A 19,281-nucleotide genomic window follows, 5' to 3' on the forward strand; every position below is an offset into this window, starting at 1 on the left:
TTTTTATTTTATATTATACACAATATAAATATACTAAAATTAATTACTACAACATAAAATATTTCATTAAATTCACAAAATAAAATTTGTATAGACTCTTTTATTAATTAATAATCATTGTATAAGTTTGCTTCATGATGCAAATAAAATGAGAAAAAAATACTTATAGTACTTAAACTCTATTTCCATTGCGAATATCGCATTTGACAACAACTGACAAGTCTCCTACGCGCTCTTCATGCATAATTGAATTTGGAGAATTTGATTCATTCTTTATATTGGATTCCATGACATGCTGTATTGCCTTGATGGCCATGAATATCGAGATATCAACAAATCGACTCTACAGCAGGAAAGCTTTTCTATCTCTGACCACTCTCTCCTCTTCAACATTCCCCCATGTAACTTCTATCTCTATATCTGACTGAATCCTCAAAACAGGCACTCCAAGTTAGCTCTAGATAAACCAAACGTCTTATGTCTTAAACCAAAATACAATAACAACAGCAGCGGTGCACAAAATTCACAATTCACCTGCTTCACTGGATTATCCTCGCCTACAAGTTCGTGTCATCATAACGATCTTCCTATGTAGTAATTTCTGAAACAAAATTTTAAGTTTGTCAGCTTGGCATGCAAGACAACTCATTTCATATCACCAACAAATAATTGAATAATCATTGAGATTACCCTTAAATCAAAACATGAAGTTAAGTTTATATTCATGAATGAAGTATGCAAGTTACTTTTAAGTTTTAAGTACATATGTGACTTCCTTAGCTTTCGCAGCCACAACTAGATTATTTCGTACAAGATCAAATAGAAAGGTCACATAAATGTGAGGAAAATCATTCACTGTAATGTACTTGGAATTCTAGGACCTGAATTGAATGATATCTCTCTTATATGCACTCTTACTAAAGAATGCCAACTTGTTTTCATTTAGCTAAATGGTTTTAGATTTTTCTAAAGGAAACAATGAAATAAGAAAATATTGTAAGTTGTATCACTTCTAAAATCATAAAACGGGGAATACTATGAAAACAATCTGACATCTTTATAATTAATCTTAAAAATAAATGAAAATTATTTGGTTATTCTTATTAAAGGCTTGTAAGTGGGGTTAATGAATTTTGAGCAAAAGTATATAAAACTTCGACAAATATTCCATATTAACAACAAACTTTTGTACTCTTATCAGCATCACTCTCTGCACTTTCATCACTTAGCACTTTTGTACTCTTACTGATTTTCTAGTGAATTGAACCAAGCAAACCATTTCTGTGACCTGAAAAAACTTCCATGGTTGAGAATTCAACATAAATTCCATGAAATTCACCTCAATCAAAACTCTTCATTAACCTATTATCAACATACAAATCATGAAGACTTGAAGACTCAACTGTGTCTATAGTGTTTGCTTGGAGAGTGGAGAAGGAGCTCAGGAAAACCATCATGAAGATGCCGGTAGTCCACATGGGAAGGACTTGAAGCAACGATTTCAGCTACTCAACTTGTCCTACGGTGCATAGGCTCCATGGATCTTTGATTGAATGATCTGGATTTAAGTCATTCTCTGGGTTTTTTATTATGCAAGCTTTGTTCAAAAACCTGAAAAGGAATAATAATATGATAATGTTTGTTCAAATTTAGGACAAGTACTAAATTACAAAATTACTCTGCATTCTTACAAAAGTAGAATGTTGCAAAAGGAGATCAAATGAGTAAATGTTCATTTCGGTCCTCAAGATTGCGACCATGATTCAAATTGGTCTTTGAGATTCAAATACTAGCAATTTAGTCCTTAAAATTACGGTTTGTGTGATTCGGTTTGACTTTTTATCTTGATCATAAATTAGAAAGTTTAACTTCAAGGAATGAATTGCTATTTTTGAAATATTGAGGACTAATTTGAATTTGGCTGCAATTTCAAAAGTCAAAATGATCCTTTACTTAAGGCGCTAACAAATTGCCTTTGAAGATGTTAGCAAAAGATTTCATTAATCAATATATAATAAAAAAGTTAATCGAATGCAGACAAAATTTGCATCTTCTTTAATGAAAGAAGCATTCACTGTGAAATGAAAAGAAGAGAAATTATGATGGAAAAAATTATCAATAAAATACCTTAGGCTATCCGTTGAAAACACCAGCTCTTTATCATTGCCTTGATAATACTGATCAAAGTTTGAATCAGGAACACAGGGTTTCTGATTCTTTATGGCGACGACAGCCACTTGAACAAAGCTAGTAAGTAAGCTGCTCCTTGGTTTACCTTTAACATACAACGGCGAACCGATGATGAAACAGAGCAGATATGAACATTAGTCCTGTAGGCACTCCAAAGCCAATTTTCCATCCCAGATTTTCAATGAACAAAATTTTAAGATTCTAAATAATATATACCTGACATAGAAGATGTTGAGTCACTGACTTTATGTGACAATCTTAGACGTGGATAGGATCTTGGTGACTACTTGTTAAGCAATGCCGGAATAATTTGAGAAACAATCATAAACTGCAAGAGCAAAACTCAGATACAAATCACATCCTAGACTTTCAATTATTCTTCTATTTTTAAATAAAAAATTTTTAAATTATTTCCATTTGACTAGAATTAGATTCTCCATTGGGTCAAACCTATAAATAATTCTAAAACTAAAAAAGATTGCCAAATGGCTGTCAGTGATTATCAACATCTGGTCAGCAATAAACAATGCATAAAAACACAGTATATGAAAGAACAAAATTGTGTAAGTGTTAACCAATTCCCTCGTCAGCTGGATTGCAATGAAGAAAAGCAAAAAGTAGCAACAAGTGGATAATTAAATTATCAAAGGGTACCTAAAATATGTTGGGAGCCATGATAGTCAAGTGTAGTGACCCCAGCTACCTCAAAAGTGAGCATATATCATTGCCCATATAGCAGGGCTTCGGAAAAAGGACTTCCAAGGCACATCTTGCATTTGAGAAACAAGACATGAAACAGAGGTCCATTCCAAAACTATATTACAGCGCAAACACATCACAACTTGTCTGTCGCATTCTCTCTCACACATATCTTCAGCAGTTACAATTAGGGGCTGTTATACTTGGTGTAAACTCTTATGATATTCCACTCAAGAATAAGGACCTGACCTGATGTTGCAGTGTCTGAAGTTAGAAAATTAGATATTTTTAAGAGGAGAAAATAAAAGAAAATGCTAGAAGGGTAACATGATGCAAAACAAAATGAGATCCAACAATTAGTTCTTAAAAAATTAAATATTAGAATATCATAATCCCAGCCAAAGAGAACTGGCAAGTCACTCCTCTCTTCAAGAAGATAAAATAGAAGCTCAAAAATTGTTACCAAGTATTGGATATACCTTCAAAGAGTTGTTCAATACCTTTAGAGAACTTTTCCATGATTGTGTCATGGTACCTTGGACGCTTATGACTGAGACAATTGAAGGCAAAAGAAGTGACAATAACTGATGACAAGTCATCTTAGCCTAGTTTCACTAGTCTTTTTCTTTGTTTTTATTAAGTTTTATGCACTTTCTTGCATTATAAGTAAGTAATTTAGAATGAAATTGCATGGTTTCTTTGAATCAATCAACCACCATTTAATTGATACTAAATCATGAGGTTTAAGCTAAATTTAATTGATATTTAATTGATTTATAAACCTTGTGAATTTGGTGATACTTTGATTGGTTGTTTTGATTACTTGTAGGTGAAGAAAAGAAGAAAACAAGAAAGCGTGGCCTAAGAAGCGTGGCCCAAGGAAGAAAAGAGTGTGGCAAAGGAAACAATGGAGCATGGCACATGGAAGGAGGAAGCATAGCGCTCTCTTCAGGAACGGAGCACTCTCTCAAGGGAGCACAACAATGGACCAAGAAAGCAAGGCTTGATGCTACGCTCCCCTTGAGAGCGGAGCACACTTTTGAACCAAGAAAGAAAAGGGAGAAGAATAGCGCTCCGCTCTCCTTAAGAGCATTATCGGGCTCCAACCAAAACAATTGCAAGGGAAAAAGTTTGCCAATGCTTGCCACAAGGTTCGAATCCATGAGCAAGGGGGAGTGGGGAGCGCTACTCACAAGGAAAAATGAGCCACACTTGGCTAAATTGCCACCTCCAAGGATCGAACACAGCACCTTAAGGAAGCAAGGAGTAAGGCGCCACTTCCTTCACAAAAGAAATTAGTCAGCGCATGCTTCCCCAAGGTTTCGAACTTGGACCCTCACCCAAGAACAAGGAAAGCTACGCTCCCAAGGAGAGCAGAGCGCTACTCCTTGGTGCAACACATGCAACATGACACGGGCAAGGAGGCAAGACGCGCAAGACACCCCATGCCAACACAAGCCAATGCTCCGCTCCCCACAAGAGCGGAGCGCTATCCTGAATGCCTCACAGCCTTGGCACACAACAAAGGGCTCCAACATAAGCTTCAATGCTCCGCTCCCCACAAGAGCAGAGCATTCCACTGGGAGCAACACTTGGGCTGGAAATTTAAAATCCAATTAAATCCAATTCTTCACCAAATTAAAAAGCCCATCCAAATTCTTAAATCCAAGAATAGAAAGTGTATAAATAGAAACTAGTTTGATTTAGTAGGGACTTTTACTTTTGGACTTTTACCTTTTTGCTTCTTTTGAATTTTTATTTTTGTAATTTTGAGCTTTTTACTTTGAATTTGGATCTTAGAGAATTGGGAAGGAGAATTGATCTCTCTTCTTCCTTGTTCTTGCTTGAGCACTCTTTATTTCTTATCTTGGATCTTGGGTGGAGAATTGAAGAACTTCTGTTTCAATCTCACCTTGAGATCTATTATTCATCTTTCTGCATAATTCAAATTCTGTTTACTGCCTTCATCTTCTCTTTTCTTCTGCAATTTACTTTTCCATTCTCTTTTGCAATTGTTCTTATTGGATCAAGGAAGGATTTGAGATCTAGACTTGTTTTCTAGTCTCTTCCACTCCTGAGATCCACCATTTCTTTATTTGTTTCAGCAATTAAGCTACATTTTACTTTCTGTTTTAATTCTTCAAGCATTTTTACTTTTCTGTTTGAGATCTACTTCAATTCAATTCATCTTTTACTCTTCTATTTATTGCAATTTACTTGTTCTTATTTAAATTCTGCAATCCCAATTCCCAATTCCTTTTATAATTCAAGCAAATTTACATTTCTTGCACTTTAATCTTCAGCCATTTAAATTTCTTGCAATTTAAGTTTCTGCAATTTACATTACTTGTACTTTAAGATTCAGCCTCTTTACTTTCTCTACTCTTTAATTTACTGCAATTCTTCCCTCTCCCTTTACATTTCAAGCAATTTAGCTTCTGTCAATTAAAAACTACTCAAACCAATACTTGATTCGCTTGACTAAATCAATCACTAAACTAAAATTGCTCAATCCCTCAATCCCTGTGGGATCGACCTCACTCATGTGAGTTATTATTACTTGATGCGATCCGGTACACTTGCCGTTGAGTTTTGTGTTAGATCGTTTTCCACCCATCAATAACCCAGTAAATCATAAGGCCCAAAATAATAAGTCAAAAGAAAAAGGGGTAAAAAGTAATGAAAGGTATCACATGAAGAAAACAAAAACAAAAAACCATGAATACTCACATGAAAGAGATCCAGCATTTAACTGCGCCTCACCTCCTTCAATAACTTGATACGCCAAAAACCTCTAAAATTCAACTCAACAAAACAGGCCATGATTTTAATTAAATTTGCAGCTCAAGAAACTTATTTGAAGAATTTCACTTCTTTGAACAAATAGTTATCTGAAAACCTGTATGAGATTCAGTTATTTCTACTTACTATGCAACCCCCAAAAAACCAAATAAATATTAGTTGATGAGATCAAATGTAGATGTCCATGTTCACTACAAATATAAGACGCCATGGCACATGTATGTTTGTTTTGTGAGATACAAGTTTATAAAGGATATATAGTTACACACACATCATAGAGATGTGTATTTTGTCTCTATTTTGGTGAGACAAATTTTTTAGATTTCAACGTATATTTTATATTAGCAACTGATTTTTAGTGTAGACCTCTAATACGGTGGTAACTTTTATTACCCAAACTACTTCGTTGAATATGATTGTGGCTGGCTCCTTCCAGGTCCATTCATTATGATGAAATGCCTTTGATTAAGTCAGAGGATCAAGTGTGTTCGTTAATTATATTATTAGAAGACTAATATCAATAGTAAATGCTTGAAAGAATATTATTGGAATATAGAGTGCATTTAGGCATTTCGCCATTTACCTCAAGAAAAAAGTTGACCCGAATTCGTTGGTGACGACCCTACAATTATAAATAGGTGATATAACCAACATGAATGGTCAAAATAATTAGTTTATATGTCTCTTTAAGTAAATATTAGAGATTTGTTAATGAATTATAATTTAAATAACATAGTTTTTCGATATTCACCTTAAAAATTGTGAATTCGAGTTTTATTCTGAACTTAAAAAAAAAATTGGATAATAGCTCAAATAATTTTTTATATTAGAGTGAAAATGGTATTAGGATCATAGATTATAAGAGTGTTATTTTTAAATATAAAATTTTTTGAATTTAAAATGTAAAAATCAGACGTTCTGATTTATGATTTTTTTTAAAAAAAATAACAACAAATAAATCAGACTCTCCGATTTGATATTAAAAAAATTTTAAAAATTAACTTACAAAATAATCGATAAGTTCGATTAATGGTTCCCATACTAAAATAAAAATACATACACAACCAATAGAATTAAATTATACATATTTCTCTTTCATAATAAAAAATTGTAGCCTTTTCTTTTTTAATCTGTTTTTAGGCTTACATACTCTTTCTTTCTTCATGTGCTTAGATCTCAACTCTCAACTTCAACATACCCGGTGCATGTATAGTAGTGTAGTTAATGAATAAATTAAAAAGAAAAGAAAATCTAGGCTAAAATAATCTCTAAAGATGTTACATATATAAAATCATCTTGAGTCCTGACTTGATAACTCACCGGATTATATTAGATTAGTTAGCACTGCTTTAAGTTTGTTAGAATTAGTTAGTATTGACTCTATTTATAGTCAGTTAGTTAGTCTCCATAGCAAGCTTATGTATAAATACACAAACATGTAATTGATAGAAGTTGTTCAATTACTAATCCAATTTCTGCAAAATTCTCTCAGCAGAAGAATGTGCAGAGAAACATTCTCTCCACACTTCACTAGTTCTTGAGTCACTCCCTTTAGATACAGCTCGAACTCACCTTTTATCATGGTGCGGTGAGTGTGAAAGATAAAATTTGAAGGTCGAGTAGATTCAAACAAACAGCGAGAAAGAGGTGATTAACACATCAAATCGAATTCTCATTCGAAACTTCAAATCTAATTTCTTGCCTCAAAACCTTAGATATTCGATTCTTGATTGTTATTGATGCATCAAATCCTCATTTGCAACTTCAATTTCAATTTCTTGCCTCAAACCCTTGAAATTCAATTCCTGATTCAATTTTCTTTAATTCTTCCCCAAATTCTTTAATCTACAATTTCTCCTTTTCGCTTCTGTCCAATTCTTCCTCTTCACTCACATGATAGAGATTGATGAGATTACAATGAGCTTAGCAAATTTTCGGTTTTCTCGATACTAACAATTGTTTTTCGATCAACGAGTTTAGAGAAGAAGTTTTGAATCTTGAACGCTAAAAGATTCATTGATGTATATGGCGCTAGATTAGAGAAACGAGCTTCCAAACATGGACATACACATCTTTACGAATATGATGAATCAATTCAACATCATGCAATCTCAGCAAGCAGGGAACAACATAAGTCCTCTCACAATTCCGTTGAACCCATACTACCTGCATCCTTGTGAAAGTCCACGATCCCCTCTGATCGCTACAATCTTGACATCCTTAAACTACCACAATTGGAAAACAGCAATGTGGAGAGCATTGAGGTCGAAAAATAAGGTAAAATTTGTTGATGAAGAGCAGATTTGTGGCGAGACCTAAAATACAGGTATAGTCAAGGGGATATATTCAAGATGGCCAAACTTCATGATGAGCTCAGCACAATCAAGCAAGGTGAACTCTCTGTCACAACATACTTCACCAAATTGAAGGCAATTTAGGAAGAACTTGGAAACCTATGACCTATACCCCCTTGTGTAGCGTGTGTAGTGACTAATTGTGCGTGTGGTTTGGAGATTGTCAGAAAGTACAGAGAAGATGCATATGTCATCTGATTCTTGAAAGGATTAAATGAAGTTTATTCTCGTGTAAAGTCTCAAGTCATGTTGATGAAACTAATGCCAAATATTGACCAAGCCTTCTCCCTGCTACTTCAGAAAGAAAGGCAAATACATCAGACTGAACCGATACTCGATGCCAGAACCCTCATGAGCGTTTCAAGCAACACTCCTCAAGAAAATAGAGGAAGGGGGCATGATAGAGGAGCTGGCAGAGGAAGAGGATCTTCAAAACAATGTTCATATTGTGGTAAGACTGGTCACTTAATTGATATGTGTTACAAAAAACACGGAATGCCACCTCATTTCAAACAAGGTGGAACAAGCTTCATCAACAATGTAGCTGCTAAAGAGAATCCTGATACAAACAGCAGCGCCATTGGAGAGGACAGTAAGACTGAGCTAGAGTTTACCCTAGAGCAAAAACGCGCGCTATTGTCTATGCTACAACAATCAGATGCACAACAAATACAAAAGACAATAGGTACAACAAATCAAGTGGTATCACTCCCATCAAACCAAGGTATAACTTTCGTAATGTCTCTCAATGTGTTTAGCAGTGGTAATAGACTCAGGGGCCACACACCATGTGTCATTCTCTTTAGATGCCTTTTAATAATATCATCATGTTAATCCAATCACTGTTAAACTCTCAGATGGAACCCGTACCAACACCTCAATAGCGGGAACCATATTTTTCTCAAAGTCATTCTTTCTTAACAATGTCCTTTTCATTCCAGAATGTTAAGTTCAATTTGGTTTCAGTTTCTAAACTAACTAGCTCCATTCACTGTGAATTTGTTTTTAATGATGTTTGCTGCAAGATTCATGATTGCTCTTCCAGGAAGATGATTGGTCAAGCTAAGCAAAGAAGAGCGCTATATGCTTTTGATAATTTAATTTCAACTCAGTCAACTAACAAGGTACCAGCAGCAGCACTCATCACACACAACCACAACAAAAGGGACACCACACAATTGTATAATAACATCTGGCATTGTAGACTAGGTCATTTACTAAATGATAAGATTATTGTAATGCAAAAATATTATGCTTGCATAGAAAACTCACATTGTAATAAACTATGTGACTCATGTCATTTCTCAAAACAAAAATTATTGGTATTTGGACATAGTTTGTCAAAGGCAGAAAATAATTTTGATTTGATTCACTTGGATATATGGGACCCATTAATAACTTATCTACTGCTGGTCATAAATACTTCCTTAAAATTGTGGATGACAGAAGTAGATATACATGGCTCTTTTTATGAAATTAAAGTCTGAAGTCAAAGAATTAATCAAGAGCTTTGTGACACTAATCCAAACTCAGTTCAACAAAACAATTAAAAAAATCCGAACTGACAATGGATTAGAGTTCCAAATGCAAGCATACTATGAAGCCATGGGTATTATCCACCAAATTAGTTGTGTTGAAACTCCTCAACAAAATGGCATTGTTGAGAGAAACATCAACACATACTAGGAGTGACTCGAGCACTCATGTTTCAAGCAAATATTCCAAAATGTTTTTGAAATTATTCAAGTGCTCAAGCCATTCATATAATCAATAGAATGTCTAGTACAATTTTGAAAAATAAGTCCCCATACCAAATTCTATATGACAAACTACTAGATATCAACTACTTTCGAGTATTTGGCTGTCTTGCTTATGCTGTCACCACTTCAACTCATCGAAAAAATCTTAATTCAAGAGCCAGAAAATGCATTTTTTTGGGGCATAAGCAAGAAGTTAAATGCTACCTTCTCTATAATCTAAAGATTAGAGAAATGTTCCTTTCTACTTTCTAGAGATGTTGAGTTCTATGAGCACCTTTTTTCTTTTCATTCAATTACTCATGACATCTCTGATTCTATACCCGAACCAGAAAATCATATTCATCAATTCATAGATCCTTTTGATTCAACCATTCACTCTCATTCACAAAATATCACTCACCTCTCATCCAATAATACACCGTGTGCATCTTCTTAAATAGTTTCGACTTCTCCCTCACACACATCACCATATAATCATCTACCATCACAACATGAATTTCAAACTGCATCACACACTATTGCACAACATCAAAACACTACATTGCCTTTTGGGTCTATTAGGAGATCCTCAAGAGAACGGAGACCCTCCTCTTACTTGAGATACTTTCACTGCTCCTTATTAAACACAGGACCAACTTACCAATCATCTTCAGCTCCTGCAACCCGATGCAAATATCCAATAAGTGATGTCTTATCCTACCAGTCACTGTCATCTTCACATAGAAACCTATCCTTAGCACTTTCTACCGTTGAAGACCCAAAAACCTATCAAAAAGCGATTGTGCATCCTTGTTGGCAGCAGGCCATTAGTGCAGAACTTGAAGCTCTAGAGAAGAACAACACTTGGTTTCTTACTACTATGCCGAAAGGGAAACGCACGATCGGCTGCAAATGGGTATTCAAAACTAAACTCAAAGTTGATGGAAGTGTTGAGCGGTACAAGGCGCGTCTCTTTGCAAAGGGTTTCACCCAAGTCCCTGGCCATGACTACTTCGATACGTGTAGCCCTGTGGTTAAAATGAACACACTCAATTCTTCTCGCTGTTGCAGCCACAAGTGATTGGATCATTCATCAACTTGATGTCAACATAGCCTTCCTCCATGGCGATCTCCCTAAAAATATGTATATGAAAGTACCACCAGACCTTAAGGTTGATGATTTTGCTTTGGTTTGCAAGCTTACACGGTCCCTTGCTTTATGGTTTAAAACAAGCAAGTAGATAGTGGCACACCAAACTTGCCACCACTCTGACCAGTTTTGGATACCATCAATCAAAGCATGATGATTGTCTCTTCACCAAAGGCTTCGATAATTTCTTCACCGCCATACTTGTGTATGTGGAAGACCTCGTCTTGGCAGGAAATTGTATGGTTGAGATTCAGGCTGTCAAGGATCACTTGCACAAATTATTCCAGATCAAGTACATTGGTGAACTTAAGTACTTCTTAGGCATCGAGTTTCCCAGAAGCAGGGAGGGATTGCAATGTACCAATGCAAATATTGTCTTGAACTACTTGAAGATTATGGTATGCTGGCTGCCAAGAGTGCCACAACTCCAATGGATTACTCCAGTCAACTATTAAAATCCACAAGAACAAGGTTAGAGACCAACACTGAATATTGAAGACTAATTGGGCGCCTACTCTACTTAGCAAATACAAGACCCAAAATCAGCTATGCAGTCGGCAAGTTAAGTCAATTTCTGGAATGCCTCACTAACAAACACTTCAAAGTTGGCCTAAGAGTACTAAGATACCTGAAATCCTCCCTAGCACAAGGCTTGTTCTTTTCTACCAAGTCAGATCTTGAAGTAATTGGATATTCGGATAGCGATTGGGTTGCATGTCCCGATTCGAGAAAGTCAGTAACGGGCTATTGTTTCTTCCTGGGAACAAGTTTGATAACATGGAAGAGCAAGAAGCAAAATGTGGTGGCCAGATCATCAGCATAAGCTGAGTACAGGGCTCTCGCGGCAACAACATGTGAAGCCTAGTGGATACGCTTCATCATAAATTAGCTCAAATTCCCACCAATGAAGCTAATAGCCACCTACTGCGACAGCCAGGCAGCATTACACATAGCTGTTAATTCAGTGTTTCACGAGAGAACAAAGCATATAGAAGCAGATTGCCACATCGTTTGCCACAAAATCAAGGAATAAATGATCAAGCTACTGCCCATTAAGTCTAAAAAGCAAGCTGTAGATATCCTCACTAAAGCATTGAGTCCCAAGTTGTTCAATTCACGTCATCGCAAGTTCAGGCTCCTCAACATATATGCGCCTGACTTGAGGCAGGGTGTAACTTGATAACTCACCTGATTAGATTAGATTAGTTAGCACTGCTTTAAGTTTGTTAGAATTAGTTAGCATTGACTCTATTTATAGTCAGCCAGTTAGTCTCCTTAGCAAGTTTATATATAAATACACAAACATGTAACTGATAGAAGTTGTTCAAACACTAATCCAATTTCAATAAAATTCTCTCAACAAAAGAATGTGTAGAGAAATATTCTCTCCACAATCCACTAGTTCTTAAGTCACTCCTTTTAGATGCAGCTCGAACTCACCTTTTGTCATCTAAAATAGGTTTTTTTTAAAAAAAAAAAAAACAGATGTTAGCTGATATAGGTGCCACTCCAGTCTAAATATTTATAGAAGTAAGTTAGTGAATAGTTAGTCAGAAAGTAACTATGTTACTGTAGTTAGATGTCCGTTAGTGTGATTTATATATAAACCTGGAAGATGATTGGATATGCTAAAAAAAGTGGAGGTATATATACATTGACCATTCCTCCATTGAGATTACAACCACAAAATCACACTGCATTGTCATCAGCATCTTATTTTAGACATACAGGTCCACTTGATGCACCGTTGGACATGAATAACATAGCAACCCTGTGACATTTTAGATTAGGGTATATACCTATAGATAGAATGCATGTAATAAAGAGGAGTTATCCTCAAATAAATTGTACTGATAATGTACAATCGTGTGACTTTTGTCACTAAACCAAACAAAAGAAATGACCTTTTGTAAACAGCTCTTCAGATTCTAATGAAATTTTTGACTTGGTTCATCTTGATGTCTGGGGACCATTAGCTACTCCTTCAACTGCTGGACATAAATATTTTTTGACAGTCATTGATGATAAAAGCAAATTGACTTGGCTCTATTTCATGAAATTAAAATCTGAGGTTCCAGTTTTGATAAAACAATTTTTAGCTTATGTCCAAACCTAGTTTAACAAGATAGTAAAGTGTTTTAGATCAGATAATGGTTCAGAATTTAGACAATGGAACTTACAAACATTCTTTGCTGAAAATAGTATCATGCATCAAACTTCTTGTGTAGAGACACCCCAACAAAATGGGGTGTTTGAGAGAAAGTACCAACACCTTTTAGGCATGGCTAGAGCACTCATGTATCACTCTTCAATTCCAACCTGTTTTTGGACAGCTGCAGTTGGGCATGCTGCTCATCTTATAAATCGAATTCCAAATGCAAACTTGAAAAATCAGTCACCTTATGAAGTCATTTTTGGGAAACCTCCAAACTTAATGGACTTGAAAGTATTTGGGTGTCTAGCTTATGCCACTACACTAACTACTGATAAAAGAAAATTTGACAAAAGAGCTAGAAAATGTGTCTTTCTAGGATATAAATTCAACACTAAAGGGTTTGTTCTGCATGATATCAACACACGAGAAATCTTTATTTTCAGACATGTACAATTCTATGAAACTGTATTTCCTTTTCAAAAGGCTTTTAACCCCAATGCATCTGAAAGCAAGCTGGTAATAGATGGCATTAATCCGAGTTCAAGCTCTCATGATTTGCATCTTTATGACAACTTGCTGCATTTTGATTTGCCTCATGGGTCACACATGCCTAACCCTCTCACTTCACATCATACTTCACCCATTCCATTCGAATCACTAGTAGAACCTTCACCATATCACTCATGTTCTAATGATGCATCTGCATTACATGATAACCCCACACCCTCTAATAAGTGTGACATACATCCCCTGCACACTCATACTGCATCATCATCCTTAACTCCACAGCCAGCTCCCAGAAAATCATCTAGGACTAGAAAAATACCTGCATACCTGCATGACTATGATTGTCCCACCATTCCATCGACTTTGGCATATTCATCCACCAACAAGTACCCTTTTTCGAAACATATTTCTTATAATAAACGGTCTCAAAATTTCAAAAGTTTTTCATTGGCGGTGGCAGCCATCTCTGAACCTAAAACCTATGATGACGCTGTGAAATTGGGTTGTTGGCGAGATGCAATTGATGCTGAGCTTCAAGCTCTTGAGAAAAATAAAACATGGACTATTACTAGTCTGCCTCATGGGAAGAAAGCTATTGGATCAAAATGGGTTTTTAAAGTGAAGTTTAATGCGGATGGAACTGTCGAACGGCATAAAGCCAGGTTGGTGGCAAAGGGCTTCACTCAAATGGCCGGATTTGACTATTTTGATACCTTCAGCCCTGTTGTTCGCATGACTACGTTAAGAGTTCTCCTGTCTGTTGCTGTCCTGAAGCATTGGTTTCTCCAAAAATTGGATGTGAACACTGCTTTTCTTCATGGCGATTTACCTGAAGAAGTGTACATGCAAGTTCCTCAAGGTCTAGCAGCACCTCCAGGCTCAGTTTGCAAACTGAACAAGTCTTTATATGGCCTCAAACAGGCGAGCCGTCAATGGAATACCAAACTTGTCTCTGTGCTCACTGAATCTGGCTACACACAGTCTAAGTCAGACCATTCCTTATTCACCAAACAAACTGCTTCAGGTTTCACTGCAATTTTAGCTTATGTGGATGATCTTGTCTTTGCAGGGGATGACACCAATGAGATTGAAAACATCAAATCAGTTCTGGATGCCAGATTTAGCATCAAAGATTTAGGAAAACTCAAATACTTCTTGGGAATGGAGTTGCTTATAACCCAAAGGGTTTGGCATTGTATCAAAAGAAGTACACAACAGATCTCTTGGAGGATTTTGGCCTATTGGAGGCAAAACCTGCTTCAACACCGATGGACTATTCAGTGCATCTCTCCAGGACCTCAGGAGCACCCCTCACCGAGGCCACTTTGTATAGAAAGCTCATTGGCAAGCTCCAATATCTTACCAACACCAGACCCGACATTGTTTTTGTAGTGGGAAAATTAAGTCAATATTTGGAGTCTCCTACTCAAGACCATTACAAAGCGGCCCTACGAGTTCTACGTTACTTGAAGAACGCTCTGGCCACGGGTCTCTTTTTCCCTCTTGTTACTGACTTCAAACTCACTGGTTTTGCCGATGCAGATTGGGCAACATGCCCCGATACCAGGCGCTCTGTCTCTAGTTACTGTTTCTTTCTTGGCACAACGCTGATCTCTTGGAAGAGCAGCAAGCAGCAAACTGTGTTGAGATCGTCCTCTGAAGCGGAATATTGAGCCTTGCATTGGCCAATGCCACTTGTGAATCTCTCTGGCTTCTTCGCCTGCTACATGTGCTTGGTGTGAGTCATGCCCAACCTCTTGTTCTGTACAGTGATAGCCAGTCTGCTTTAGCCATGGCAGCCAACCCAATTATGCATGAACGAACAAAACACATAGAAGCGGACTGCCATATAGTTCGTGACAAAGCAAATGAGGGAGTAATCAAGCTACTACCTGTAACCTCAAGTAATCAAACGGCTGACCTCTTGACAAAGATACTGGCACCAGGACCATTCCACCCATGTTGTTCCAAACTAGGATTGTTGGACATTCACAATCTTCACACTCCTAGTTTGAGGGGAATGTTAACTGATATAGGTGCCACTCCAACCTAAATATTTATAGAAGTAAGTTAATGAATAGTTATAGTCAAAAAGTAACTAAATTACTGTAGTTAGATGTCCATTAGTGTGAATTAGAATTAGCCATAGTTAATTGAATCTAGTTAGTCTGATGTATAAATACTGTATTGTAATATTCTTACAAATGTGACTCTCTATTATTCTTCAGCACCTAATTTTCATTCACTTCCACACTTTCTTTCTGCCACTCTCCTCTCACACCTTCTTTCACTCGTGCAACTTCTTCCGAACTCCAAATTTTATCAACGGAAGATCTTAATGTTGCAAATTGCTTCTTTGAAAATTTCTCACATTATTTATAATAACAAATTTATTCACAAATGATCACTAACTAACTAATAATAATGTAGAAATACTTCGTAAAATACAAAAGCATTTAACAGGTATTCATCAGTGCTTTTTTTTTTTTTGTTATTTTAATGTTAAAAACTTTTATATTATAAGCACGAAAGTATTGTAATTTTATGTAGAATTGAATGCTCTACCCCTAGTGGTTCTATTTCAAACGATTTAAAATAGAATTTAATCACATGCATGCAAATGGCCACTAATTTGACCCACGGCTAATAAAGCATTGTATCAAAATAATGAGAAGTTGAAGAGTATTTTGGTCATATCATTTTAATTACAAGAGAAGAAATTAAAGTATTATTTTCTCTAATTAAAAAGCAAGACTTTTAAAGTACAAAAAAGGGTTCACTAAATTTTTATCATTTTAAAAAAGTTTTAGCAAATAATAAAATTAAAATGAAATAGATTGTTAAAAATAAAATTAAAACAATAATAAAGGTAAAATCATTTTGGTGGGAATACACGAAAATCTGAAATTATTTAATTAAAAAAATGTTTGACCCTCCAGTTTTATATATCTTCTTCCCTCTTTGCAACTTATTATTGCACATGTCCACCTGAAAATGATTATTTTAGCTTGGTCTTTCTTTCTACATGTGCTTAGATCTCAAGATTCAACTATGAGAAATTTTCTTGGATTGGAACATATATAACTTAGGGTCATATTGCCATATTTTTATTTATTTGATATTTCAAAGACCAAATTGTCATATTGTTCAAACAAAAGCGGAGTCTCATATGGTTCCTAAATTTCAATTTTTTAAAAATTAATTACAAATTTAAATTTAATTTCTTCTAAAATTTTTATTTATTTTTTATTATGAAATTAATTTTTTATTCTTTCTTAAATTTAATTTAATTCCGCATCTGATTATATACATATATATGGATGGTCTATTAGAATCATTAGGTATGATCAAATTAAAAAAAAAAGACCAAAATTGAATATAATTTTTACATGCAAAAATTGAATATGCCATGGATCGGAGATGGGAGCGTTAGACACACACACAAAAAAAAAAAAAAAAAAAATCTCTAAAACAGAAGAAATAGTGATATTTATAAATAGGTGAAAATTTAATCTATAGTGATTAACTCATTAGTCTATTTAAGTAAGTGTTGAAAGTTAAGATCCCACCTTATGCATGTAGCAACTCATTAACTAACGGTAAATTTTTAAATGGAGCTCAGTACTGTGGTAGATTAATCCTTGGCTTGCTAGGTTAAAAAGTATCGTGAAAAATTAAAAAAAAAATAAAAAAAAACTCAAGTACAATTAACTTCATATAAAATTAATTATTAAAAATAATTAGATAATAATTTAATCAAACTTATCAAATCTAATGACTTCGTATCTATTAAATAATGCAAGTGCAAGTGAATGTGAATCTCAAATGCTGAAAGGAAAAATCCTCTCTAATAATAAAGAAGCTAGCTAAATAAAATTCGAAAAAGTCTGAGGCCAGCAATTTTTTAAAAAATTGGTCAATATTTAATCATTAAAAGAAAATTGAATGATTTCACACTATTGGATTTAATCTCACGTTATTAAAAATACTATTGATAGCTAATTGATAGTTACAAAACACAAAAGTTACTGACCTCTAGCACTCCTCAATAAATTCCTCCACGTGGTTCTATTTCACACTATATAATTTGAAATATAATTTAATAGCATGCAAAATTGCAAATGGTTAGTTAGGAATGCATTATCCGCCAATTATAAATAGGTATATGGTATGTCCTCTTTGCATGCTTCTTCTCAACTCTCCCAAGTCAGTACTCTCACACAATCTTTTCTTATTTTCTTTTCAAGTTTGATTTAATTTTCATGGCCATCTAATTATTCTAAACCTTAGCGTGATTTGTTTTGAACTTTAATTGCATTTTTACTTGCAGGTATAAGTGATGGCACCATTTTTATTGCATGGAGATATCAATGCAACCATTTATGAGACTCAAAAGTTCGACACCTTTTCATCGGTTAGTCCTGTTTCGGTGACGAGGGTCATCATAATTTATTGTTACAAAAATTAATTTGAAAAGTTCAATGTCTATGTATACATTATATAGTTATATACAGATTTAATTTCTTTTTATAGAGTCAGTCAACACTATATAAAAATATATATATTACACGAATATTAAACTATTTATAATCAAAATTGCCTGTGCACATATATAAACTACTGATTTTGTTTGGGGTCCATGGCCCTAGGCCCCTTGGCTATCAATTTTAAATTCTATAAATTTATTATTAGATTGATTTATAAGAAATATTAGAATTTAACAAGATTTATACCTATATTATAAATAACAAAAAAGTAAAATATCATTTTTATCCTCAACGTTTGGGGTAAGTTTTAAAATTATCTCTAACGTTTGAATCGCTCTATTTAAATTCATAACGTTTCAAAATTGACTCAATGTTGTCCTGTCGTTAGGAATTTGTTAACAGAATTGACAGCGGGACAAAATTGAGACGATTTTAAAACGTTAGGGACTTAAATAGGACGAACACGTTGGGAACAAAAACGATCCATAGTAATTTTATCCTTCAATAATATCAATTTTTTATGGTATATAGTTATTCAATTATTTTTTAATCACATCTAAGTAAATTACATTTAATCACATTAATTTTATTCTAAATAAATTTATTTTTGGTAAAGTATACTTTTTGTCCCTAAAGTTTGACAAAAATTTTAAAAATACTCCTAAGTTTTATTTTGTTTCAATTTTGTCCCAAAAATTTTTGATTTGTATCAAATATACCCTTGATGGCTAATTTTTCAAAAAATTTAAGACCAATTCAACAACAATTTCATAAGAACAACCCTTAACATAAGCAAATCAAGCATCATTTTCATGCATATTATTGTTAGATTGGTCTTAATTTTTTTGAAAATTTAGCCGTCGGGAGTATATTTGATGCAAATCGAAAACTTTTGGGACAAAATTGAAACAAAATAAAATTTAAGGGTATTTTTGAAACTTTGCCAAACTTCAGGGACAAAAAGTATACTTTACCCTTTATTTTTTTATAATTTTACTCTTAAAAATTTTTACTCATCATAAAATGTTTGTAGAATGACTAGTACATAAAGTAATGTGATTCTAGTCATTTTACAAATATTTTATGATGAATAAAAATCTTTAAAAGTAAAATTATTAAAAAAAAATTATTTAGAATCAAAGTAATGTGATTAAGTGTAATTTACTTAAATGTGATTAAAAAATAATTGAATAACTAT

At 34.4% G+C, this 19,281-nt stretch overlaps 1 protein-coding gene and 3 long non-coding RNA genes across 9 annotated transcripts in view; 2 read left to right on the forward strand and 2 right to left on the reverse strand.

Moving 5' to 3' along the window:
• Positions 1–11,654, forward strand: part of LOC110268623 — a 26,086-nt gene extending 14,432 nt beyond the window's left edge. Inside the window, exons 2-3 of the long non-coding RNA XR_002356876.1 lie at positions 8,770–8,780; positions 11,618–11,654. This is a non-coding gene — a long non-coding RNA (uncharacterized LOC110268623). The remainder of the gene's footprint in view (positions 1–8,769; positions 8,781–11,617) is intronic.
• Positions 97–2,496, reverse strand: LOC110268619. 4 transcript variants are annotated; one of them, XR_002356874.1, is made up of 5 exons: positions 2,407–2,496; positions 2,128–2,275; positions 1,404–1,611; positions 544–601; positions 97–424 (listed from the first exon to the last, which is right to left on the reverse strand). It is a non-coding gene; the product is annotated as an uncharacterized LOC110268619 (long non-coding RNA). The 4 variants fall into 4 exon arrangements; XR_002356871.1 differs by having other exon boundaries at positions 535–601; XR_002356872.1 differs by having other exon boundaries at positions 528–601.
• Positions 2,920–5,728, reverse strand: LOC110268618. The gene is made up of 3 exons (XR_002356863.1): positions 5,620–5,728; positions 3,390–3,439; positions 2,920–3,153 (listed from the first exon to the last, which is right to left on the reverse strand). It is a non-coding gene; the product is annotated as an uncharacterized LOC110268618 (long non-coding RNA).
• Positions 17,778–19,281, forward strand: part of LOC107633570 (phospholipase D alpha 1-like) — a 19,232-nt gene continuing 17,728 nt past the window's right edge. For 2 of the 3 annotated variants that reach the window (XM_021115165.1, XM_021115157.1), the window contains exon 1: positions 17,820–18,010. In XM_021115165.1, the coding sequence (XP_020970824.1) occupies positions 17,936–18,010 (75 nt within the window). In that variant the 5' untranslated portion in view covers positions 17,820–17,935. The other variant, XM_021115159.1, reaches the window with a different exon arrangement.

Source organism: Arachis ipaensis, chromosome B01, assembly GCF_000816755.2.
Source record: "Arachis ipaensis cultivar K30076 chromosome B01, Araip1.1, whole genome shotgun sequence".
Taxonomy (NCBI): Eukaryota; Viridiplantae; Streptophyta; class Magnoliopsida; order Fabales; family Fabaceae; genus Arachis; species Arachis ipaensis.